This window comes from Monodelphis domestica, chromosome 2 (assembly GCF_027887165.1).
Source record: "Monodelphis domestica isolate mMonDom1 chromosome 2, mMonDom1.pri, whole genome shotgun sequence".
Taxonomy (NCBI): Eukaryota; Metazoa; Chordata; class Mammalia; order Didelphimorphia; family Didelphidae; genus Monodelphis; species Monodelphis domestica.
Window position 1 is genome coordinate 251799373 of NC_077228.1, and position 21519 is coordinate 251820891.

At 37.9% G+C, this 21519-nt stretch overlaps 1 protein-coding gene across 1 annotated transcript in view; it reads left to right on the plus strand.

The window, feature by feature from the left end:
- Positions 1–21519, plus strand: part of B3GNTL1 (UDP-GlcNAc:betaGal beta-1,3-N-acetylglucosaminyltransferase like 1) — a 174043-nt gene that overhangs the window by 27150 nt on the left and 125374 nt on the right. Inside the window, exons 4-5 of the mRNA XM_007483420.3 lie at positions 13142–13206; positions 17813–17878. Coding sequence (XP_007483482.1) covers positions 13142–13206; positions 17813–17878 — 131 coding nt within the window. The remainder of the gene's footprint in view (positions 1–13141; positions 13207–17812; positions 17879–21519) is intronic.

Genomic DNA, 21519 nt, shown 5'->3' on the forward strand with positions numbered 1-21519 from the left:
TCCCTAATTCTAACCTTTTTTCCTTTCGGCTCTACCATTTAGTGCAGTGATTTACTTTAAATCAGTCCCCATTATCCCCTCCCTTGATATGTTTCCCTTTTTAGTCCCTCCCCTTTTGTTCCCTCTCCCTCCCCCCTCTCTTTCCCTCCCCTTTTGTTTTCCCTCTCCGCCTCCCCCCTTGGTTTTCGCTTCTCCCTACCATTGTTGGGTAAGATAGAATTCAAGATCCCAATGGATCTGGATGTTTTTCTCTCTCAGAGTTGATTTCCCTGAGAGTACGGTTTAAGTAAAAACTCTCTTACTCTTCTGCTTATAGGAGTTTTCTTCCCCTCCCCTTCCCATGTGAATCTTTGTGTGAGAAAGATTATTCTATTTGGTCTTTCTTTTCCCCCTATCTACACATTACATTTTCCCCACCTGTTAGTATATATAGATTGATATAAATGTAGTCCTTATAGAAGAGAGTTTGAGTAAAAAAAGAAGATAACATTTTTCTCCTTTTCCGTTTCTTTCATATTTACCTTTTCAGGTATTCCATGCTCTTTGATTTTTGATATTGAGTTTTCCACAGAGCTCTCATCTATTCATTCCAAAAAGTTGGAAATCTTCTATTTTGTTGAATGCCCATACTTTCCCTTGGAAGTATATAGTCAGTTTTACTGGGTAGCTGATTCTTGGTTGAAGACCCAGCTCTCTTACCTTTATGAAAATCATGTTCCATGCCTTACGATCATTCAGAGTGGAACTTGCAAGGTCTTGTGTGACCCTGATTGGCATTCCTTTATATCTAAATTGTCTTTTTCTGGCTTCTTGTAAGATTTTTTCTTTTGCTTGAAAGCTTTGGAATTTGGCAATTACATTCCTGGGAGTTGTCTTTTGGGGATTTAGTGTAGAGGGTGTTCTGTGAGCTCTGTCATTGGCTGTATTGCCCCCTTGTTCTAGAATCTCTGGGCAATTTTCTTTGATTATCTCTTGTATTATGATGTCGAGTTTGCTGTTTATTTCTGGCTTTTCTGGAAGTCCAATTATTCTATTTTCCAAATCTGTCACTTTGTCAGTGAGATATTTTATGTTCTCTTCTAATTTCTTGCTCTTTTGGCTTTGCTTTATTAGTTCTTGCTTTAAAGCCTGGTTTTCCTTTTCACTTTGGTCAAACTGGTTTTGTAGATGTGTGAATTTCTTTTGCATTATTTCCCACTTTTCCTCCCAGAAGGCTTCCATCTTTTTGATCATTTCAGATTTAAATTTTCCATGGGTTTGTGGAGAGTTTCCCTGTCCTTTGGAAGGTTTCAGAGCATTTCCTTGTGTTTCCTCTTCTGTTTCCTCTGTGTTTTGTATTTTTGCTCCATAAAATGTTTCCAAAGTTGCCCCCTTCTTCATGTTTTTTTTTTGAATTTTGGGACTTTTGTGCTTCTGTGGAGTTTGCCATCTCTATCTGAGTGTGTGTGGGGTTAGCTTTTCTTATCTCTGTCTGGTGTTCAGAGGTTTTAGCCCTAGGCAGATTGTCCGTTCTATGCAGTTGTTGTTCTGTCTTCCCGGGAAGCCAGGAGTTGCTGGTGTGTCCCTGTTACTGCCCTCCTCTCCTCGGCACCCTCCTGATGCTTCTCTGTTGCCTTACTTCCATGCTCTAAGCCTAGCTTTTCCCTTGTTCCTGTGCCTTAGCCTGCCAGCGCCTGCACTATGTTGGGGGAAGGGCCGCGGCTTCCAGGAGGGCTCCTAATGAGATTAGCTTTCCCTGGGTTGTATTGAGTGTGCCCTGAGGCAGGGACTTGAGACTTGGATGGAGGGATCCAGCCAGGGGGTTACAAGCTCCCCCCATCACTCTTTCCCTGCTCTCTGGGTGCCCCTTAGACTGGGTCAGGTTGTTTTCAGGAAGCATCCTTCAGAATAGCAGGCTCCTGAGGCCCTTTTGCCAGTCCTGAAGGTTGTTATTGTTTCAGAAGACCCTGCTCTCTGAGGGGGAGTGGCCGTGGCTTCCCGGAGCTCCAAGGGCTCCTCCCAGGGGGTTATGAGCTCTCCTGTCTCTCTGTTTCCTTGCTTTCTGGGTGCCCCCTCCACTGGGTTGGGTTGTTTTCAGGAAGCGGCCTTCAGAATAGCAGGCCGTGGGGCTCTGAGGTTGCTTCTGCTGCCTCGGACTCGGACTCAGAGCTCTGGGTTGGGGGGGATGGGTCCTAGGACCTTCCTTCTGCCTACCCCTTAGGTCCTAGTGGTCTCGGGTTCTGGCTTTGGGGGGGGGCGTACCTTTTGATCCAGGTCCAGGTCCAGGAGGAGGACTCCTGGGGTCTATGCTGTTGATCGTTTTGACTTTTGGTGTCCTAGGAGCATTCGGTTTCAGATCGGTAAGGAAGGGTTTCAGGAGATCTGGTCTTTAGCTTTCTCTAAGCCGCCATCTTGACAGGAAACTCCAGATGTTTCATTCTTGAAAAAGTCTGTTCACAGACATAAGTGCTGCCAAAGATGGTTGCCATTTTGAGTACATGGTTTCTGAAATTAGGATATGTCTCAGAGGGGAGAGATGCATAGAAATTAGGCAAGCTGTTTGACTTGAATGCTTCTTTCAGAGAAACAATTCTGCAGTTCAGCCAGTTCCATTTGGTAAATTGTATCCACATTTCCAATGTCAATAGAAAATGGGTTATAGAAAAGCTATATGTCCTGTTCATGGAGATGAAGCTCTTTAAATCTGTATTGGAACTCCTTTTGCAACTTTTCCAGTTAATTCACACATGTTTGTTTTGGGAATGCAATCAAGGGTTTTTCCGCTGACAGATTTTGAGTTAAGGGGAGATGGAAGAAATTTTCCTCCTTCACTTGTTTGATAAGAAGACCTGATTTTACTTCAAATGCTTTCACATGTGATTGCATATGATAGATGTGTTTCCCTTTTCCTTGAAGTTGCACATTGAAACTGTTGAGTAGCTCTGTTACATCTGTCAGAAAGGCGAGGTGCCATTTCCATTCTGCATCATTGAGCTCTGGTACTTCTTTTTTTTTTTGAAAGCAAAAACTGTGATCTGTGGAAGTAAGTCATAGAAATGTCTCAAAATTCTCCCTCGACTCAAACAATGGACTTATGTGTGCTACAAAACATCTTCAAAGGCAACATTTAGCTCAGACAGAAATTCCTGAAATTGTTGGTTGTTTAGTGCATTAGCTGTAATGAAGTTAACACAAGATATCACAATTTTCATAACAGAGTCCTACTTCAGTGATAGCAGTGCACACATAGCAGTGCTTGTTGGTGGATGAGGCAGTGTATGGCTATTGGATGAGAATGGTTATGTTTGTCCATCTTTTGGTTAATGCAAGCAATTACTCCTTTCTTAGACCCCACCATGCTAGGAGCACCATCGGTTGTCACACTGGCTAGTTTAGCCCAGTCCAGCTCCAAATCCATCACAATTTGGGAAACCTTTTCATATATATTCTCTCCTGTAGTTTTTTGATGTTTTGATGCTTTGATGCTTTGCAGTGCAGCAAGCTCTTCTGTGACTTCAAAATTGTCATTCGACCCATGAATAAAAATTAGAAGTTGTGCAGAATCATGAACATCATTGCTCTCCTCGAGTGCCAAGGAAAAATAGGAAAGTTTTCTTGCAGAGTTTTGCAAATGCTGATGCAAATTGTCTCCCATTTCTTCAATCCTTTGTGTAATTGTAGATCCTGAAAGACTTACTATACTAAATAAGTCTGCCTTTTCTGGACACATCTCTTTGGTGACAGAAAGAAGGCACTCTTTAACAAATTCCCCCTCCACGAATGGTCTGCCAGTGCATTCTATTAGCTTGGCAACTTGAAAACTTGCTTGCAGTGATGAAATATTTAGCTGCTTCTGCTTCACAAAAGTATTTTGCTGAATTGTCAATGTATTTTTCAGTTTTCATATTTTATCTTTTCTCACATCTCTGACCAAACAATCATATTTATCTTTATGTTGAGTTTGATAGTGTCGATGCAAATTGTATTCTTTGAACACAGACACTATATTCTGACATATCAAACACACATCTCTTTCCTTGTACTGCATGAAAAAGTAATCATAAATCCACTGTTCTACACTCCGAGTCAATTTTTCTCTTTCTTGACATCATTGTTTCCTAGGGATTCCAAATTGCTGTTAGTAAAATACCAATAGATAGACAGATAGATATACAGCCCTACAAAAACAATATACTAACAATAATTTTGCCCACACAGAGGCATACAGACTGCACTGATCTGTGTCCATCAATGCAGCCTTTCCAGTTCACATCATTTCAGTCTTACCAGTGGCCATTTTGGTAGAACTCCACTTTTACCTCAGGCTCACACTGGTGTGGTGCGGGAACCAGCACAATTACAGAGCTGGCTCCTCCATCACCTTTCCAGTTCACACTACCCTGTGCAAACCACACTGCGATCTGTGAACTCACACAGGAATCTGATCGCTTCTGTCTTGCGATCAGATTCCATGGCAGGAAAAAAGAAGGCATGACAGTAGTGCGTGTCCTCTTGTGGTCCATATTTATAGATCTGTAATTATAGACCATAATATGAAAAACCCATGCCTCACTTCCCCCACATAGTACAGTGGCAACCATACTCCCCCAGATGCACAACATAATGGCCCCTATCACCTCCCTTTGCCCCAAAGTCTCTCCCCACATTACTACACAGTACAATGACCCCCATATTCCCCATGATGCACAACATAATGACTCCTATAACTATAATACATAATATAGTAATTATAATAATTATTATAATATATAACATAATAAATAATATAATATAACTATAATAGGGGCCATTATGTTGTGCATCTAGGGGAGTATAGGGGCCATTGTACTACTGTGCTTCCCCCAAAATAAGACACTGTCTTATATTAATTTGACCCAAAAAAACAGGGGGTGCCTTATAAAACACCTAGTGGCAGTGGTAGGCTTCTCACAGTAGAGGCCCACTGCTGATGTCACAGGCCAGATAACCGCTATCCAATGCCTGTATACAGTGCTGAAGGTGGGGCTGGGCTTATGACACTGTATACCACTGCCTGGGATAGCAGAGGCTGCAGTGCTGGCAGTGATGGGCCTGTCACACCTTGCACAGGTCCATCACTGCCACCACTATACCAGGCAGCAGTATACACAGTGAGGAATCCCCTCCCCCAGATTGCTGTTTACCGTGCTGACATCTTCCATTGTGCAGCCACATAATCCTTTGCACGGCACCCCGTGCAAAGGATTATGTTACCGAAAGTAGTCCTGTATGTGAGCAACTCCACACTTTGAGGAGCTGTCACATACAGTACTCCAGGAACACAGGATACAGATGCATCTCACTGACCACCAATGAAAGAGGTGCCCCTTCTGGAAGTGCGGTGGGGGCCAGATAAAATGGCCTCAGGGGCCACAGTTTGGGGACCCCTGGTTTAAGGGAAAGACCCAACATCCCACCCCCATTTACTGCACTGAGATCTGTGGTAGGACTCAGTCTAACTGGGATTCCAGGGAGAAAGCTACAGCCAAGATGGAATACATTGGTACCTCCACACGAAGCTCAGAACTCTGACTGTGGCTGGCAGAGCGGCAGCTGGCAGAGGGGAGGGCTGGCTGATTACACACCTTTAGCCTCCACACCCTCACCTTCAGCCTCAGTGGCAACTGGAGAGATTTGGCCTCAGGGCAGATTAGCTCAGCAGGTCAGCTCAAGTGGTCTAATCTAGTCTACCAGTAGAGCAGAGAAGAAGTCCCTTCAGGGAAAAAAAGATCAAATTCACAGATCTAGCAAATGAATAGAAGAACAAGTGCACAACCTAAAAGGAGTGGGAAAGAAGAAAAAAATATGAGTAAACAATAGAAGAAAAAGAAGGAAATTATGATTGAAAGCTTCTGTTTGGATGGAAACATGGAACAAATGATGACCAAGGAGCATCAAGGAAAACCTCAAAAAATCCAGCAAATTCGACTCAGGTTCTGAAAGTGTTCAAAACAGAATTCAAAAAACAAATAAGACAGGTTGAAGAAAATTGGGAAAAGAAGAACTTAAAAATCAAAATAAGTCATCTGGAAAAAGAGGCACATAAACTAAAACAAGAAAATCATGTCTTTAAAACCAGAATTGACTAGCTAGAAAATGAGGCAAAAAAAAAAGAGATGAAAAGAATGACTTAAAAAGAAAAAATAGGTCAAAAGGACCTCCAACCTGGAAAATAATTCCTGGAGAGATTATGACCAAAAAAAAAAAAAGCCCCAGACACCATACTAAAGAAATTATCAAGAAAACTGCCCTGATAATCTTGAACAAGAGGGTGAAATAGAGATTGAAAGAATACACAGATCACCTCCTGCATTAAATTCTCAAATGACAACTCCTGGGACCATTATAGCCAAGTTCAAGAGCTCCCAGACCAAGGAGAAAATACTATAAGTAACTTGAAAGAAACAATTCAGATATCTTGGAGCTCCAGTCAGGATCACACAAGATCTGGCAGCCTCCACATTGAAGGACTGGAAGTCCTGGAATACAATATTCCAGAAGGCAAGGGAACTGGTCTACAACTAAGAACCAACTAACTACCCAGCAAAACTGACTTATACTCTTTCAGGGGAAAATATGGTCATTTAATAAAATAGGAGATTTCCAAGCATTCCTGAAGAAAAGATCAGACTTAAACAGAAAATTTGAGGCCCAAATACAAAGGCCAAGAGAAGCATAAAAAAGATAAGAAAGAGGAAAAAATTAAGGGCTTCAATAAGGCTTCTGTAACCCTTAAAAACTGTTATCACTGTCATAGTAGTTGAAAGAAATATACATAGAGGGGATGGTAGTTAGCTGGTTAGGATATGTTAAAAAATGAAAATAAAACAGGCATGGGGGAAGAGGCTAATACTACTAAAAGAAATGGGAGAAGAGAAATAAAATGGGGCTAAATATTTCACATAAAGACATGCATGGGGTAGGGTGAAGACCAATATAATGGAAGGGGGGATGAGATTGGTGAAAGGTAATACTTAAACTGTACTCTCATTGGAATTGACTTGGAGAGAGAACAGCCAGACAGACTCACTGGGGTATAGAATTGTATCTTAAAGAAAAGTAGAAGGGGAATAAGAAATGGGGTGATGTGGAGGGAGTAATACCAGGGAGGGAGCATCTGGGGGGTGGTGACCAAAAGGTCCTAGAATAAGAGGGAAGTAAGAAGTGGGAGGATTAGGGGAGTAACATAAAGGAGGGGAAAGGGGGGGGAGACGAATTTAAAAGCAAAACACTGGAGAGAAGGGAAAGAATAAAAGGAGAAAGGTCAGGATCAAAGAAGGAAGTCAAAGTGGGGAGGGCTATACAGATGATAATCATAACTGTGAATGTGAATGAGGCAGGTAGACACACACAGTAAAGGTAAGAGGTTAGAGCAGAATAAGACAAAGAAGGCAGGAGTAGCAATCATGGTATCAGACAAAACTAAAGTAAAAATAGATTTGATTAAAAGAGACAAGGAAGAAACTACATTTGATAAAAGGTAATATAAAGAATGAAGAAAATCTCGGTACTCAATATATATGCACTAAATGGTACAGCTTCTAGATTTTTAAAGGAGCTTAAGGAGGAAATAGATAGTAAAGCCATAATAGTGGGGTACCTCAGCCTTCCCCTATCAGAACTAAATGAAAAAAAATAGGAAAGAAGTAAAGTAAGTGAATGAAATGTTAGAAAAATTAGAGCTAATAGATGTCTGGAGAAAATTGAATAGGGATAGAAAGGAATATACCTTCTTTTCTGCAGCACATGGTATATATACAAAGATTGTGTACTAGGGCATAAAAATATCACAGATGAATGCAGAAAAGCAGAAATAATGAATGCAACTTTCTCATCATAATGCAATAAAATCACAATAAGGGTTCATGGAGAGGCAAATTTAAAATCAATTGGAAACTAAATAATCTAATTCTTCAAAACTGGTGGATCAAAGAATGAATCAAAGAAATAATTATTGATTTTATTGAAGAAAATGACAATGAGGAGACAACATATCAAAATCTATCGGATAGAATCAAAGCAGTACTCGGGGAAATTTATTTCCCAGAGTGACTATATCAACAAAATTGAGGAGGAAGAGATTAATGAATTGAGCATGCAACAAAAACAGAATAAAAACTGTAGACCAATCTCCCTATGAACATAGATGCAAAAATATTTTTAAAAGTACTAGCAAAGAGACTATAGCAAATTATCACAAGGATTATTCACCATGACCAGGTGGAATTTATACCAAGAATGCAGGGCTGGCTTAATATTAGGAAAACCATCCACATAATTCAATAACCAAACTAACAAAATCATTTGATTATCTCAATAGATGCAGTAAAGGCCTTTGACAAAATGCAATACCCATTCCTATTGAAAACACTAGAAAGTAGAGGAATAGAAGGGTCCTTCCTCAAAAAAATAAACAGTATATGTTTAAAACCATCAGCAAATATCATCTGTAATTGGGACAAGTTAGAAGCCTTCCCATAAGATCAGGAATGAAGCAGGGATGACCATTATCACCACTACTATTTAATATTGTATTAGAAAGCCAGCAGCAGCAATTAGAGAAGAAAAAGAAACCAAAGGGATTAAAGTAGGCAATGAGGAAAACTAAACAATCACTCTTTGCAAATGATATGATAGAATTTTTAGAGAATCCTAGAAAATCAACTAAAAAGCTACTAGAAATAATAGTGTTAGCAAAATTTCAGGGTACAAAATAAACCCACATAAATCATTAGCATTTCTATATATTTCCAACACAACTCTGCAATAAGAGTTAGAAAGAGAAACTCCATTTAAAATCACTTTGTATATTAAATATTTGGGAATCTATTTACCAAGACAAACTCAAGAATTGTGTGAACACAACTACAAAACACTTTTCACAGAAATAAAACTAGATCTGAACAACTGAAAAAAACATTGCTTACGGGTAGGATGAGCTAATATAATAAAAATGACAATCCTACCTGAATTAATTTACTTATTCAGTGCCATACCTATCAAACTACCAAAAAACTTTTTCATAGAATTAGAAAAAATTAGAACTGGAATGGAAGAAGATATACATACACACATATATGTATATCTATATATTTCTATCTGGAAGAACAAAAGATCAAGAATATCAAGGGAGCGGGCAGTTGGATAGCTCAGTGGATTGAGAGCCAGCTAAGAGCTAAAACTCTTCTGCCTTGGAGCCAATACACAATATTAACTCCAAGATGGAAGGTAAGGGTTTAAAAAAAAGGAATATCAAGGGAACTAATTGGAAAAAAAGTGAAGAATGAGGACCTAGCAGTACTAGATCTTTAACTGTACTATAAAGCAGTGGCCATCAAAACAATCTGGTACTGTCTAAGAGATAGTAGGATGGATCAATGGAATAGACTTGGGATAAATGACTTCAGCAAGCTAGTGTTCAATAAACTCAAAGATCCAAGCTTTTGGGATTAGAATCCTCTATTTGACATAAACTGCTGGGAAAAATGGAAAACAGTATGGGGAAAAGTAGATTTAGATCAATATCTCATACCCTATATCAAGTTAAATTAAAATGGGTAAATATAATGAGGGAATTTATAAATTAGGTGAACATAGAATAGTATTCCTGTCAGATCTATGTGAAAGGAAGGAATTTAAGACCAAGCAAGAAATAAAGAACATTACAAGATGTAAAATTAATAATTCTGATTATATTGTCTTAAAAAGTTTTTGTACAACCAAAATTAGAATGGAAGCAACAAACCGGGGAAAAATTTTTTTTTGTTAAATCTCTAACAAAGGTCTAATTACTCAAATTTATAAGTAGCTAAATCAATTGTACAAAAAAGCAAGCCATTCCCCAATTGATAAATGGGCAAGGGACATAAATAAGCAATTTTCAGATAAAGAAATCAAAACTATCAATAAGCATATGAAAAAAATGTTCTAAATCTCTTATAATTAGAGAAATGCAAATCAAAAGAACTCTGACGTACCACCTCCTACCTAGCAGATTGGCCAATAAAGCAGCAAAGGAAAATAATAAATGTTGGGAGCGATATGGCAAAATTGGGATGCTAATACATTGCTGGTAGAGTCATGATTGATCCTATCATTCTGGAAGGCAATTTGGAATTATGCCTAAAGGGTTTTAAAAGAATGTATACCCTTTGATCCAGCAATACCACTACTGGGTTGGAGTCAAAGAAATAGTAATGAAAAAATGTTTGTATAAAAAGATTCATGGTCCCACTCTTTGTGGTGGTAAAAAGTTAGAAAATGAGAGGATGTCCCTTGATTGGCTGAACATTCCCCAATGTGGTATCTCATAGTGATTTGGATGATATTGTGCTTTAAGGAATGATGTACTGTGTTTTCTATTGAAAAGACCTCCATGAAATGATATGGAGCAAAATAAACAGAACCAGGAGAACATTGTAAAGAGAAAATGAAGTAATGTATCATAATCATACATAATTAACTTTGCTACTAATAACAAAACAGTTATGCAGGACAATCCCAAGGGACTAATGAGAAAGAATGCTATCTGGATCGAGAGAAAGAACTGTGGGAGTAGAAACGCAGAAGGAAAACATGATTTATTACTCATTTATAAGGGTATAGGATGTGGACTGTTGGTTTTTAGAAGATTACTCTATCACAAAAATGAATAAAATGGAAATAGATACTGAGTGATAATGCATGTATAACCCAGTGGAATTGCTTGTTGGCTTTGGCGGGGTGGGGGGGGGAGGGAGGAAAAGGGGAGGGAAAGAACATGAACCATGGAATCATGGACAAATACTTTAAAATAAATAAACAAAAAGTAAAAAAATAAAAGAATATCAGAGGCAAGATGATGGAAAAGCCTTGAGGGGCTGAAGATTCAGTTTTAGTGCCAAGTGTCTATGTGATATGTAGAGGCAGGGCAGATGAAAAGATCTGGGGGATCATATGAGACAGTGAATGATAAGATCTGGTTGTCCTCTATCTCATTGATAGGACTAGAGTTGCTAACATCTATCTTCTCTAAGCCAGGTGTCCTGATGGGTCCTTCAGTCAGAGGAGACAATGTTCATGCTGTCTGACATGATTAAAATATAACCTCCTTGAGAGCAGGGATTTATTTCCTTTTTTATTTTTATATTTTCAACAGCATAATTCCTTGCACATAGTAGGCGCTTTAATAAATCCTTGTTGATTGATGTCACTTCTTTTATAAAAGAATCTAATGACTTCCCAAACCATACAGGATAAAATTCCTTTGACAGTCTGTCATCAACTTACTTTTCCAACCTTATTTCCTACCTACTGCAGCTAAACTAGTGTGTTCTTTATCCCTCACACATACCATTGGGATTCCCAGTCTCTGTATCTTTGTTTCAGTTGTTTCTCTGACCTGGATTGTTTCTGCTCGTTTCTATCCTTCCTGTTTCAAGTTTTACTTCTTCTAGGGAATGCTGAATTGGGAATAATGTAGTAAGCAAAGTATAATAGATTGTTGGATTTGTAATTAGGAAGATCCTAGTTCAAATTTTGCCTTAGTCATTTACTAGCTGTGTAACCCTAGACAAGCCACCTTTGTCAGCCTGTTTCCTTGGAGATAATAGCATCTACTTCTAAAGCTTCCTCAGAGGGGAGAGAAGCTTTAAGGTAGGAAGATAGAGACAGGATAGAAGTTTTAGATACCATGAGGGGGATGACGGAGTCGAAGTAGAGATATGAGGTGGCCAGAATGAGTCTTTATTAATTTTCCATGAGCCACAGCTAAGCTCTGATCAAAGGACCCTTCCAAAGGCTTTTACCAGTCCAGAGATCCACATTTAATACCACATAGGTCAGAGAGGTGAATAGAGAAAGATTAAAGATGGAGTTTGGCCAGAGGCCAAGCTCCTGCCAGGACAGCCATCAGCTAGCCTGAAAGAGAGAGAGAGAGAGAGAAAGAGAGAGAGAGAGAGGCGGAGCTTGCTGGGCTACATATACCCTTTGATATGCAAATATACACAGTCATAGGGATGATCCTCATTGGTTAATGACAAGGCATAGTTGTGGTTTCTCTTAACCAGGCGAGCACAAAGAAACTTGTTTTCCCGCCTAACCTGGGGGAAGCTGGGGTCAAGGGTCAGAGGCCTTCCCAGCCATGTGCAATACTGAGCATGCTCAAGACTGAGCATGCTCTCTTTTAAGTCAGTCTGCACATACCAACTGTTCCCCTTGCCCATAGCTAGGGGTGGACTGCTACAACTTCCTACGGCTGTTGTAAAGATCAAATGAGATAATATACATAAAGTTTAGAGTATTATATAAATACTTAGCAATTATTATTATTGTTCAATAGCACAGTTATTTTTCCTTCTTCTGAACTTATGTATAAATACATTCTATATTTGATACTTAAATCACTTGCTGCTTTGTTTTTGTTCAAATTTCCCAGTTATGTGTTTTTAGTTTGCAAATAGATTATAAATTCATTGAGGGCAGGAATCTTTTTTATACTTTTTTTTTTTGGTGCCTTCCATAGTGCCTAGCTTAGTGTTATGTATGTAATATCTGTTTAATAATTTTTATTGAATGAGAGAATGAAATGAAGTTGATTTAATCTAGTATTTTATCTCATTCTAATTGACTTAACAAAATATTAAAGTGAATTTACAACTTAGAGAAATGCACATATGCTATTAATAACAAAATAAGTCAAGAAATTTTTAAAAGTAATTTCTATGTGGCAGGCATTGTGCCAAATGCTAAGATTACAAATAGAAGCAGAAACACAGTCCCTAACCTCAAGGAGCTTACAGTCTAATGGAGTGGAGGAGACAACACATAAAAGGAGACTGAAAAATGGGTGGGGTGAGGAAGGGGAGTGTAGCCATTTGCTGTCATTGTGAAGAAAGTCTGGAGAGTCAGAAGCAAAATGAAGACATGGTTGAACTGGACATTTCCCTTAAAATGGAGATTCTGGGAAGAACCAACCAGAAGAAATTCCAGCATTTTTCCTCCTCAATATTTCCCCTTTTTCTTGCCTCCTTTGTTTTTAATCAATGTGTTAAGTATTAACTAAATATTTGTTATATGACATACTTAGCTTTTTGGAAGCAAATTGCTATTGAAATCTAATAAGTGTTTATCTTTTTCTCAATAGTTGGATTTTCTAAAAATCAAGCAATAGCACAGAGTTCTGGATCTTACCTTTGTTTTTTGGATTCGGTGAGTAAGCTTTTGTTTTATGAATTACTATTTTAGATAATTAATTAAAATGCCTTAACATAAAAGACATTTTATCAATGCTTTGTAAAAAATGGATATGTTTTTTAAAAATTGATTTTATATAAGACATAGATCAAAGAAACATTTGAATATACTCTTTTCAAAGCACATTCTTCCTTTAGTTCTCCACCCTACTGCCCATCTCCAAAACATTTAGCCATCTTTAAAGGAAAAGATTAGGCATTTCAGGGAAAGCAATAAGTCAGTAAGTACTTTTAAATTGCCAGGCACTGTGATAAACACTAGGTGTACAAGAAAGGCCAAAGCCAACCCCAGTGCTTAAGTGCTTAAGTGCTTGTTGTAACAGGGGAGACAATATGCAAATAACTATATACAAACAAAAGATATGCAGAATACATAGTAATCTACAGAGGGAAGGCACTGGCATTAGGGGAGATTTGAAAAGACTTCTTGTAGTTTATTAAAGGGAATTTTAGCTGGAATTTGAAGGAAGCCAGGAAAGCGAAGAGGAAGATATAAGGAGGGAGATCATTCCAACTACATGAGATAGACAATAAAAATGCAGAGAAGAACAAGAAAGTTAGTGTCACTAGATAGAGTATATGGCAGGGAAGGTGTAAGGTGTAAGAAACCACCCCTGCTAGGATCCCTTCACTCTTTGTTCTTGGCCCAACTTGTCTGTGTGTCCACAGGCCTCATTTCTCCATATGGCGAATGCATGTCTGAGCCCTAGCTCCTCTCCCACCCCCAAAATGGGGGAGATTGAACTCCAGATGCTAGGATTATAGGCCTTAGTCCTCCAGTTCTGTCCACTGAGACTCCCTTCCTGCCCCCAAGCTCATTCCCATCTTGGAGGATTGGAGAGAAAGGCATTCTGTAAGGAAATAAATTAAGGGGTTTGACTAAATATATGAGAATTCTAAGATAATGCTGTGGTTGCCAATTTAAAAAATATTGTAGCTCAAATCAAAATGACTTTTAGTAGCTTTATTTACAAAAAGGTGGAAAGAGTGAAAGTAGAGAACTGTAAAAGAGGGTAGAGAAAGAAGTCTAGCCTATTACTTTAAATGTTGCTCTGGTCCCTGGCTCAACCCAGGAAGGGCTCGTTAAACCCTTCAGCCAGAGGACTCGGTGGTGAATAAAACAAGGGTTCAACCCACATGGCCTCCTCTTAGAAGGGGAGGCATCTCTGGAACTAATCTCTCCAGAAACCAGGAAAAGAAGGTCAGCTTCTGACTCACCCAAGCCAAAGTCCAAAAGGAGGAGATCCAGGGCAGTCTTACCAGAAGTAGTCTAAGAGCCAAAGTCCCTGGTCGAAGTCCCATTTCTTAGCTCCAAGCTGCAGTCTCTGAGTCCAAGATCTTCCAAAACCCAGATTCAGGCCAAAGACCCTCCTTGGACAGGAAGTTCAGGATTTTTGTAGTCCTTTTTCCACATCACTTCCTGTCCCTCCCTCCACTTTATGGGAGCCAATTGCAGTCTTTAAATTTGCTTAGCACTGCCCAGGGGGTGGTCAGTCATTTCTGAATTGTCCCTTACTTTAACAAGTGGCTTGTGGATCTCCCCTACTTAGTGTTAAGTAGGGGCGTTTTCAGATTTTGTTGATTAATTTAAAAATAGGCAAGGGGAGAGTTAACCCTATCTTCATAATTCTTCCTGCTTAACTCTCCTGTGCCCCTAGGTCCTGTTACTCAGTTCTGCTGTCCAAAGCACCTTACCTGGGCTCAGCTGCTCCCTTGGGCCGTGGCTAGGGGAGAGTTCCTGTTGGATTTTTCATTCAATAAACTGGTGGTTTCTTATGGATATAGCGGAAACTCTGTGATACAGAATTAAATATATTTTTTAAAACCCATGATAGAGTGAAACCACAATAAATGAACCACAATATAGTGAGGGACAACTGTTTTGAATTTAGAATCTCTGAGACATCCTGCTTGATGTCTAACGGACAGTTGGATACATAAGATGAATCAGCAGAAAGGTTAGCATTAAATAAGTCCATTTGAGAATTGTTAGTGGAGAGATGATAATTGAATTTATGGGAGCAGACAAGATCACCAACTAAAATTGCATAGGAGAAGAGAAAAGGAATCAGGACAGATCCCTATGGGATACCCAAAGTTAGCAAGCATGACTTGGATGAAAATTGAGCAAAGGAGACTTAGAAGCAGTGGTCAAATAGGTAGAAGGAGAATCAAGAGAGAATAGTCACAAAAATCTAGAGAAAAGAGGATAAGCAGTATACTAACAGCTGCAGAAAGTTCAAGAAAGATGATTAAGAAAAAAACTAATAAATTTTCAATCAGGAGATAGTAATGCATAATAGAAAGAGTGTTAGGTTTCAAAATTTAAAAGGACTGGATTAAAAAGAATTTGATTCCTGGTTCTGCCACTTACTGCCCGTGTAACACAGCAAATAACTTAATGTCTTTGAATCTTATGTCCTCATCTGTAAAATGAGTGATTTGAATTGCCCCTTCCACTTTAGATTTTAGGAAAGCAGATTTCAAAATGTTAAGAGAAAAGATAGTGTCCCATGAATTAAAATTATTTCAGATACATCAGCCTAGAGGTAATGGGCATGCACTTGGCTTCCCTCCTTTTAACTCTATCATGCCCGGGGTGTATGGGGTGTTCAGGGAGGGGTAATATCTCTGGTATGGAGGGCTTGTCGTGCCCTTCTAGGGCAGTTCTCCAGCCTCTGACCCCCACATGACACTCAGCTCTCACTTGTGGCTCCCAGTAGCTGCTAGCATGCGGCAGCGGCCACACCCTGGGCAACGGCTTGACAGGCCAGCTAAACCTTGTGAGAGTAGCCATCAGGTCATAGACCCCTGGTGAACCAGGGCCTTGCTCACCCAGCATGTGAAGACTGCTTTGGCTGAACAGACAGAAGAAACCAATAAGAAGGTTCAGCGGCTGAGATGGCGACACAGCAAAGCACTGTGGAGTGCATAGGGCGTGTTGGAGCACAAAAGACAACACGGCCATCCAATGCAGCTGAGGAAGTCTCCAGGTGTAACGACTTTTCGTGCCACTGGACCCAGGCTTCCAACGCCAAGAGAGTGGGACTGTCTCTGTGCATCAACTTTTCCACTTAAATTTCCTTCACGCATAAGTGTCTTTGTGCACACTCATCTATCATAGATGAAAACGCACAAAGACAATCATCATCCTTGGTTACCGAGAGACTACTACTACAGGGGCAAGCATTTTTTACTTTGTTCATATTTTAAATCAAAATACAGACATAAAGCCAATGTAAATCTGATTAGATTTAAGACTGTGTTTAGTGTTGAACCACATATTACAGATCTTTGTTCAAATAAAAAAGGTCAACATTGAGATTGTTTGTGTTTGCTTATTATGTTAAATATCCTTTAAGTTTTAACTATTTTAAAATGTTTCTTATATTCAACAAAATTTGCAAAACAATTAACTAGAAGTCAAAAATGAGTTCTTGTTAGTTTACATTAAAAATTTCTTATAGAATATTCCTCATAAAATATTCATAATTATTTTATAACCTAGTCTTACAATGTTATATTTCTAATTACATAGAGAATATATTTTACTGTAATCATCTAATATAAATGTTATCTTTGAGCTAGGGGGAAAAATTATTGTTATTTTTGACACTTAAAAGAATATTAGGAATAGTATTTTAAATTGCCCTGGGAGTTCATAATACTTATTTTTTGTTGTTGTTGAAAGAGGTTCATTCATGGTACAAAAAACACTGGAAACAACTGAAATATCTTTAGAGATCTTATGGGGTAGGGGAGTTGGGAATGCCTTCTCCTATTTCACATTCCAAAGAACTGCTTTAACTATGTATTGTTTGCCTTTAAGCTGCCACTTCCTCAACTGTGGTGAGGTGAAGTTTTTAGACCAATAATGCAGCATTTTTTATTTGTAATAATATAAAACTATTAAGATGTTAGAATTCTCCATAACTATAAAATACTATCCTATTTTAGCAATAGTACTATGGATAATATAGGATAAAACATCAATAAAGATACTTTTCTGTTCGTAAGTTAAAAAAATCTACATTTTAATTCCTTTCTTGTCTATAGGAACAGAAAGAATGGGTTAAATGGAATTATAGTAGGTTAAATACATTGTTATTCATTTTATGCCTGAAATCTTTGACATTGTTTTCTTTATTAATCATAATTTGACAAAAAAGGAAAAAATGCAAAAACACCCATGACCAAACAAGAATGATGATATTTTATAGACTTGCATAATACTAGAGCTGGTAAGGATTTTGGAGATTATGCCTCTTCCTTGAATAGGAATATACTGAAAGCCAGAAAGATTAAATTTATTGTCTTTTTTACTGATTTAAATTTTTTTGGTTAGTCTATAGTATATTGAAATAGTTCTACTGTAGCTGTGATGGAATTGGTATAGGGAATTTTTGGTGAGTAAACCCCTTTCATTGATGTTGGTACCAGCTCTACAAGTTTGAGAGAATAGTGAAGTGGTTGTCAAATAAGTAACTTTAATGTATATTTAAGTATATTAATGTATATTAATGTATATGTTGGTCTTTTTAATAATGTGCTGTTTATCATAGGATGATGTGATGATGCCTCAGCGGGTGAGATTGCAATACAAAGCTGCCATTCAACATCCAAACAGTGTAAGTATCCTTTATCCGTTCCATGACTTTTTAAAAAATTAAATTAAAAAAAAATTTTCCCCAATTACATGTAAAGAGTTTCCAACATTTTTCAAAGAACATTGAGGCTAGAATTTTCCCCTTCCCTCCCTCCCCCTCAACCCTCTACTCACCTTGAGATGATAAGCAGTATCATGTAGATTTTATATGTGCAATTAATTATGTAAAACATTTTTTCATATTAATCCTTTTGTGGAAGGAAACTCAAATAGAAAAACTTAAGAAAGTGAAAATAGTTTGCTTTGGTTTGAATTCAGATTTAGTTCTTTTTCACTGGAAGTAGGTGGCTTTTTTTATCAAGAGACCTTTGGGATAATTTTGGATCATTGTACTGGTAAGAATAGCTGTTATTCAATTGTTCTTTGTAAAGATTTCTCATCACTGTGTACCTTGTTCTCCTGGTTCTGTTAATTTCACTTTCCTTCATTTCATGTAAGTCTTTCCAGGTTTTTCTGAGCTGATCTTGCTTGTCATTTTTTATAGTACAATAATAGTATTCTATTAGTCATATACTCTAGCTTACTCAGCCATTCCCCTATTGATGTATATCCCCTTACTTTCCAAATCTTTGGCCCCTTAAATGAGCTACTTTAAATATTTTTGTATTTATAGGTCCTCCCTCCCCCACACACCTTTTTTTTATCTCTTTGGGATACAAAGAGATAAAATACATATTGCTGGGTCAAAGGGCTGTTTTATAGCCCTTTGGACATACATCCAATTGCTCTCCTGAATGATTGAATCAATTCATAACAACAAAGCACTTGTATCCTAGGTTTCCCATATATCTTTCCAATTTTGTCATTTTCCTTTTCTGTCATGATAACCAATTTGATAGGTGCGGGGTAGTATCTCAGAGTTGTTTTAATTTACATTTCTCTATCTAATATAAATACTCTAATAGTGATTTAAGGCATTTTTTGTATGACTAGAGAGCTTTAATAACTTTGTCAGAGAACCTTCTCTTCATATCCTTTGACTCTTTATCAACTGGGGGATGACATATTCTTTTTTTTTATGACTTATATTCTTATATATTCAACTAATTTCTGTATATATTTGAGAAATGAGACCTTTATTAGAGAGACTCTAACCCCCCTTCTCTTATCCCCTTCCCCTCCTACTTTCCTGTAAACTAGCTTTCTATACCCAATTGATTGAATATGTTCTTCCCTCATTGAGCCAATTCTGATGAGAGGAAAATTCACATGCTCTTCTCCTCATCTCCATCTTCCCCTCCATAGTGAATGCTCTTTCATGCATCTTTTTTGTGCAGTAAGTTACCCCATTCTATTTTCCCCTTCCCTCTCCTCCCAATGTATTCCTCTTTCTCATACCTTAATTTTATTTTATCTTTTATATCATCCCATCATATTCAACTCACACCTTGCCCTCTGTCTATATATGCTTCTTCTAACTGCCCTAATAAAGACAAAGTTCTTTGGTGTTAAAAAAATCATCTCTCCATGTAGAAATGTACACAGTTTTAATCTTATTGAATTTCATTTGATTCCTCTTTCCTATTTACTTTTTTATGAATCTCTTGAGTCTTGTATTTAGGAGTCATATTTTCCATTCAGCTCTGGTCTTTTCATCCAAAAATGTTTGAAAGTCCTCTATTTCATTGAATTTTCAATTTCTCCTTGAAGATTATGTTCAGTTTTGCTGGGTAAGTGATTCGTGGTTGAAGTCCTAGTTCCTTTGCCCTCTGAAATTTCATATTTTATGCCCTCTGATCTTTTAATGTAGAAAATGCTAAGTCTTGTGCTATCCTGATTGTGGCTCCACACTATTTGAATTGTTTCTTTTTGGCTGCTTGCAGTATTTTCTCCTTGACCTGGGAGTTTTGGAATTTGATTGTATTATTCCTGGGAGTTATCGTTTTTGAGATCCCTTTCAGGATGTGATTGGTAGATTCTTTCCATTTCTATTTTTTGCTCTAGTTCTAAAATATCAGGGCAGTTGTCCTTGGAGATTTCATGAATGATGATCTCTGAGCTCTTTTTTAAATCATTGCTTTCAGATAGTCCAATAATTCTTAAATTATCTCTCCTACATTTCTTTTCCAGGTCAGTTGTTTTTTCCATGAGATATTTCACATTTTCTTCTATTTTTTCCATTCTTTTGACATTGTTTGATTGTTTTTTGGTATCTCATTGAGTCATCTTCCATTTGCCCAGTTATAATTTTTAAGGCATGATTCTCTTAATTGAGTTTTTGTAGCTCCTTTTCCATTTAGCCAGTTCTACTTTGTAAAGAGTTCTTTTCCTCAATGAATTTCTGTACCTCATTTTTCTAGAGGGCCATTTCTGTTTCTCAAGAAGTTTTTCATTTCAGTGCATTTTTGTATATCTTTTTCCATTTGGTCAATTCTGCTTTTAAAAAGGTTTTTCTCTCCTTTGGATTTTTGTTTCTCTTTTTCCAATTGGCATAATCAATTTTTTTTTTAGGTATTACTTTCTTCAGAATTTTTTTTGTGCCTCCTTTTTCAGACTTTTGACTCTTTTTTCATGATGTTCCTGTATCACTTTCATTTCTTTTCCCAATTATTCTTCTAACTCTCATATTTGATTTTTTAAATCCTTTTTGAGCCACCACCAATTCTTTTTGGGTTTGATAGGAATTCATACTTTTCTTGAAGGCTTTAGATACGACAGTATTGATTTTGTTGTCTTCTGAGTTTGAGTCTATCTTGTCACCAAAAACACCTTCTATGATGAGTTTCTTTTTTTGATAGTTTGCTCATTTTCTAGCCTTTTTCTTTTCCTTGAACTTAAAAAATTGTTAAAACTTAGGTTTTGTATCTGTAGTGAAGGGAACATTGTACCAAGCTTCATTTTTTTTGTGCATCTACCTTCAGAGCCAGCACTGTTTTCAGGTCTTCCAAGGTGGTATGATGTAAGGAGAAGTGTGTTTAATACTTTCCAGGCCTGTGTTCTGGTCTGTAAATAACCCCAATGTTTCTGCCTTGTGGCTACAAGTGCTAATGTATGCTGGTACTCCTCCTCCTCACCCTGTGATTGTTCCAAGACTGCAACCTGGTTCTGCATATGGGCTGTGCTACAAGAATCTTGCACCCAGAATCAGCAAAAGGACTCTGTAATCTCTTTCTGAGCAGTTGTCTGACACCCTCTCCCCTTTACCATCTGTGGCTGGGAGTTCTGGAAGTCAGCCTTTGCTGCTGCTTAAGCTTGTGCCCATGTCCTGTTTCCTAGGTGGTTCCTGCCATGGTGCTGCATTTTACCCCAGTGTACTAGATTCTTCACGTCTGCCTTCTAAGTTGTTTTTGACTGGAAAACTGTCTTCGCCTTGTCTTTTTATGGATATGTTGTTCCAGAATTCATTTTGAGACATTATATCATAGCTTTTTAGATGGTAATTTGGTAGGAATCAGAAGGGTCCCTGTGCCTTCTCTGCAATCTTGGTTCCATGACTTAACTTTTTTTCCTTTTGTTTTTATTATCATTCAAAACACACTTTCATATTGGTCACTGTTGTAAAAGCACACACACAAAACTGAAACCCCCAAATAAAACTGTAAATATGCTGATGTGAAAGATAGTATGTTTTTGACCCATATCTATCAGACTCCAACAGTTCTT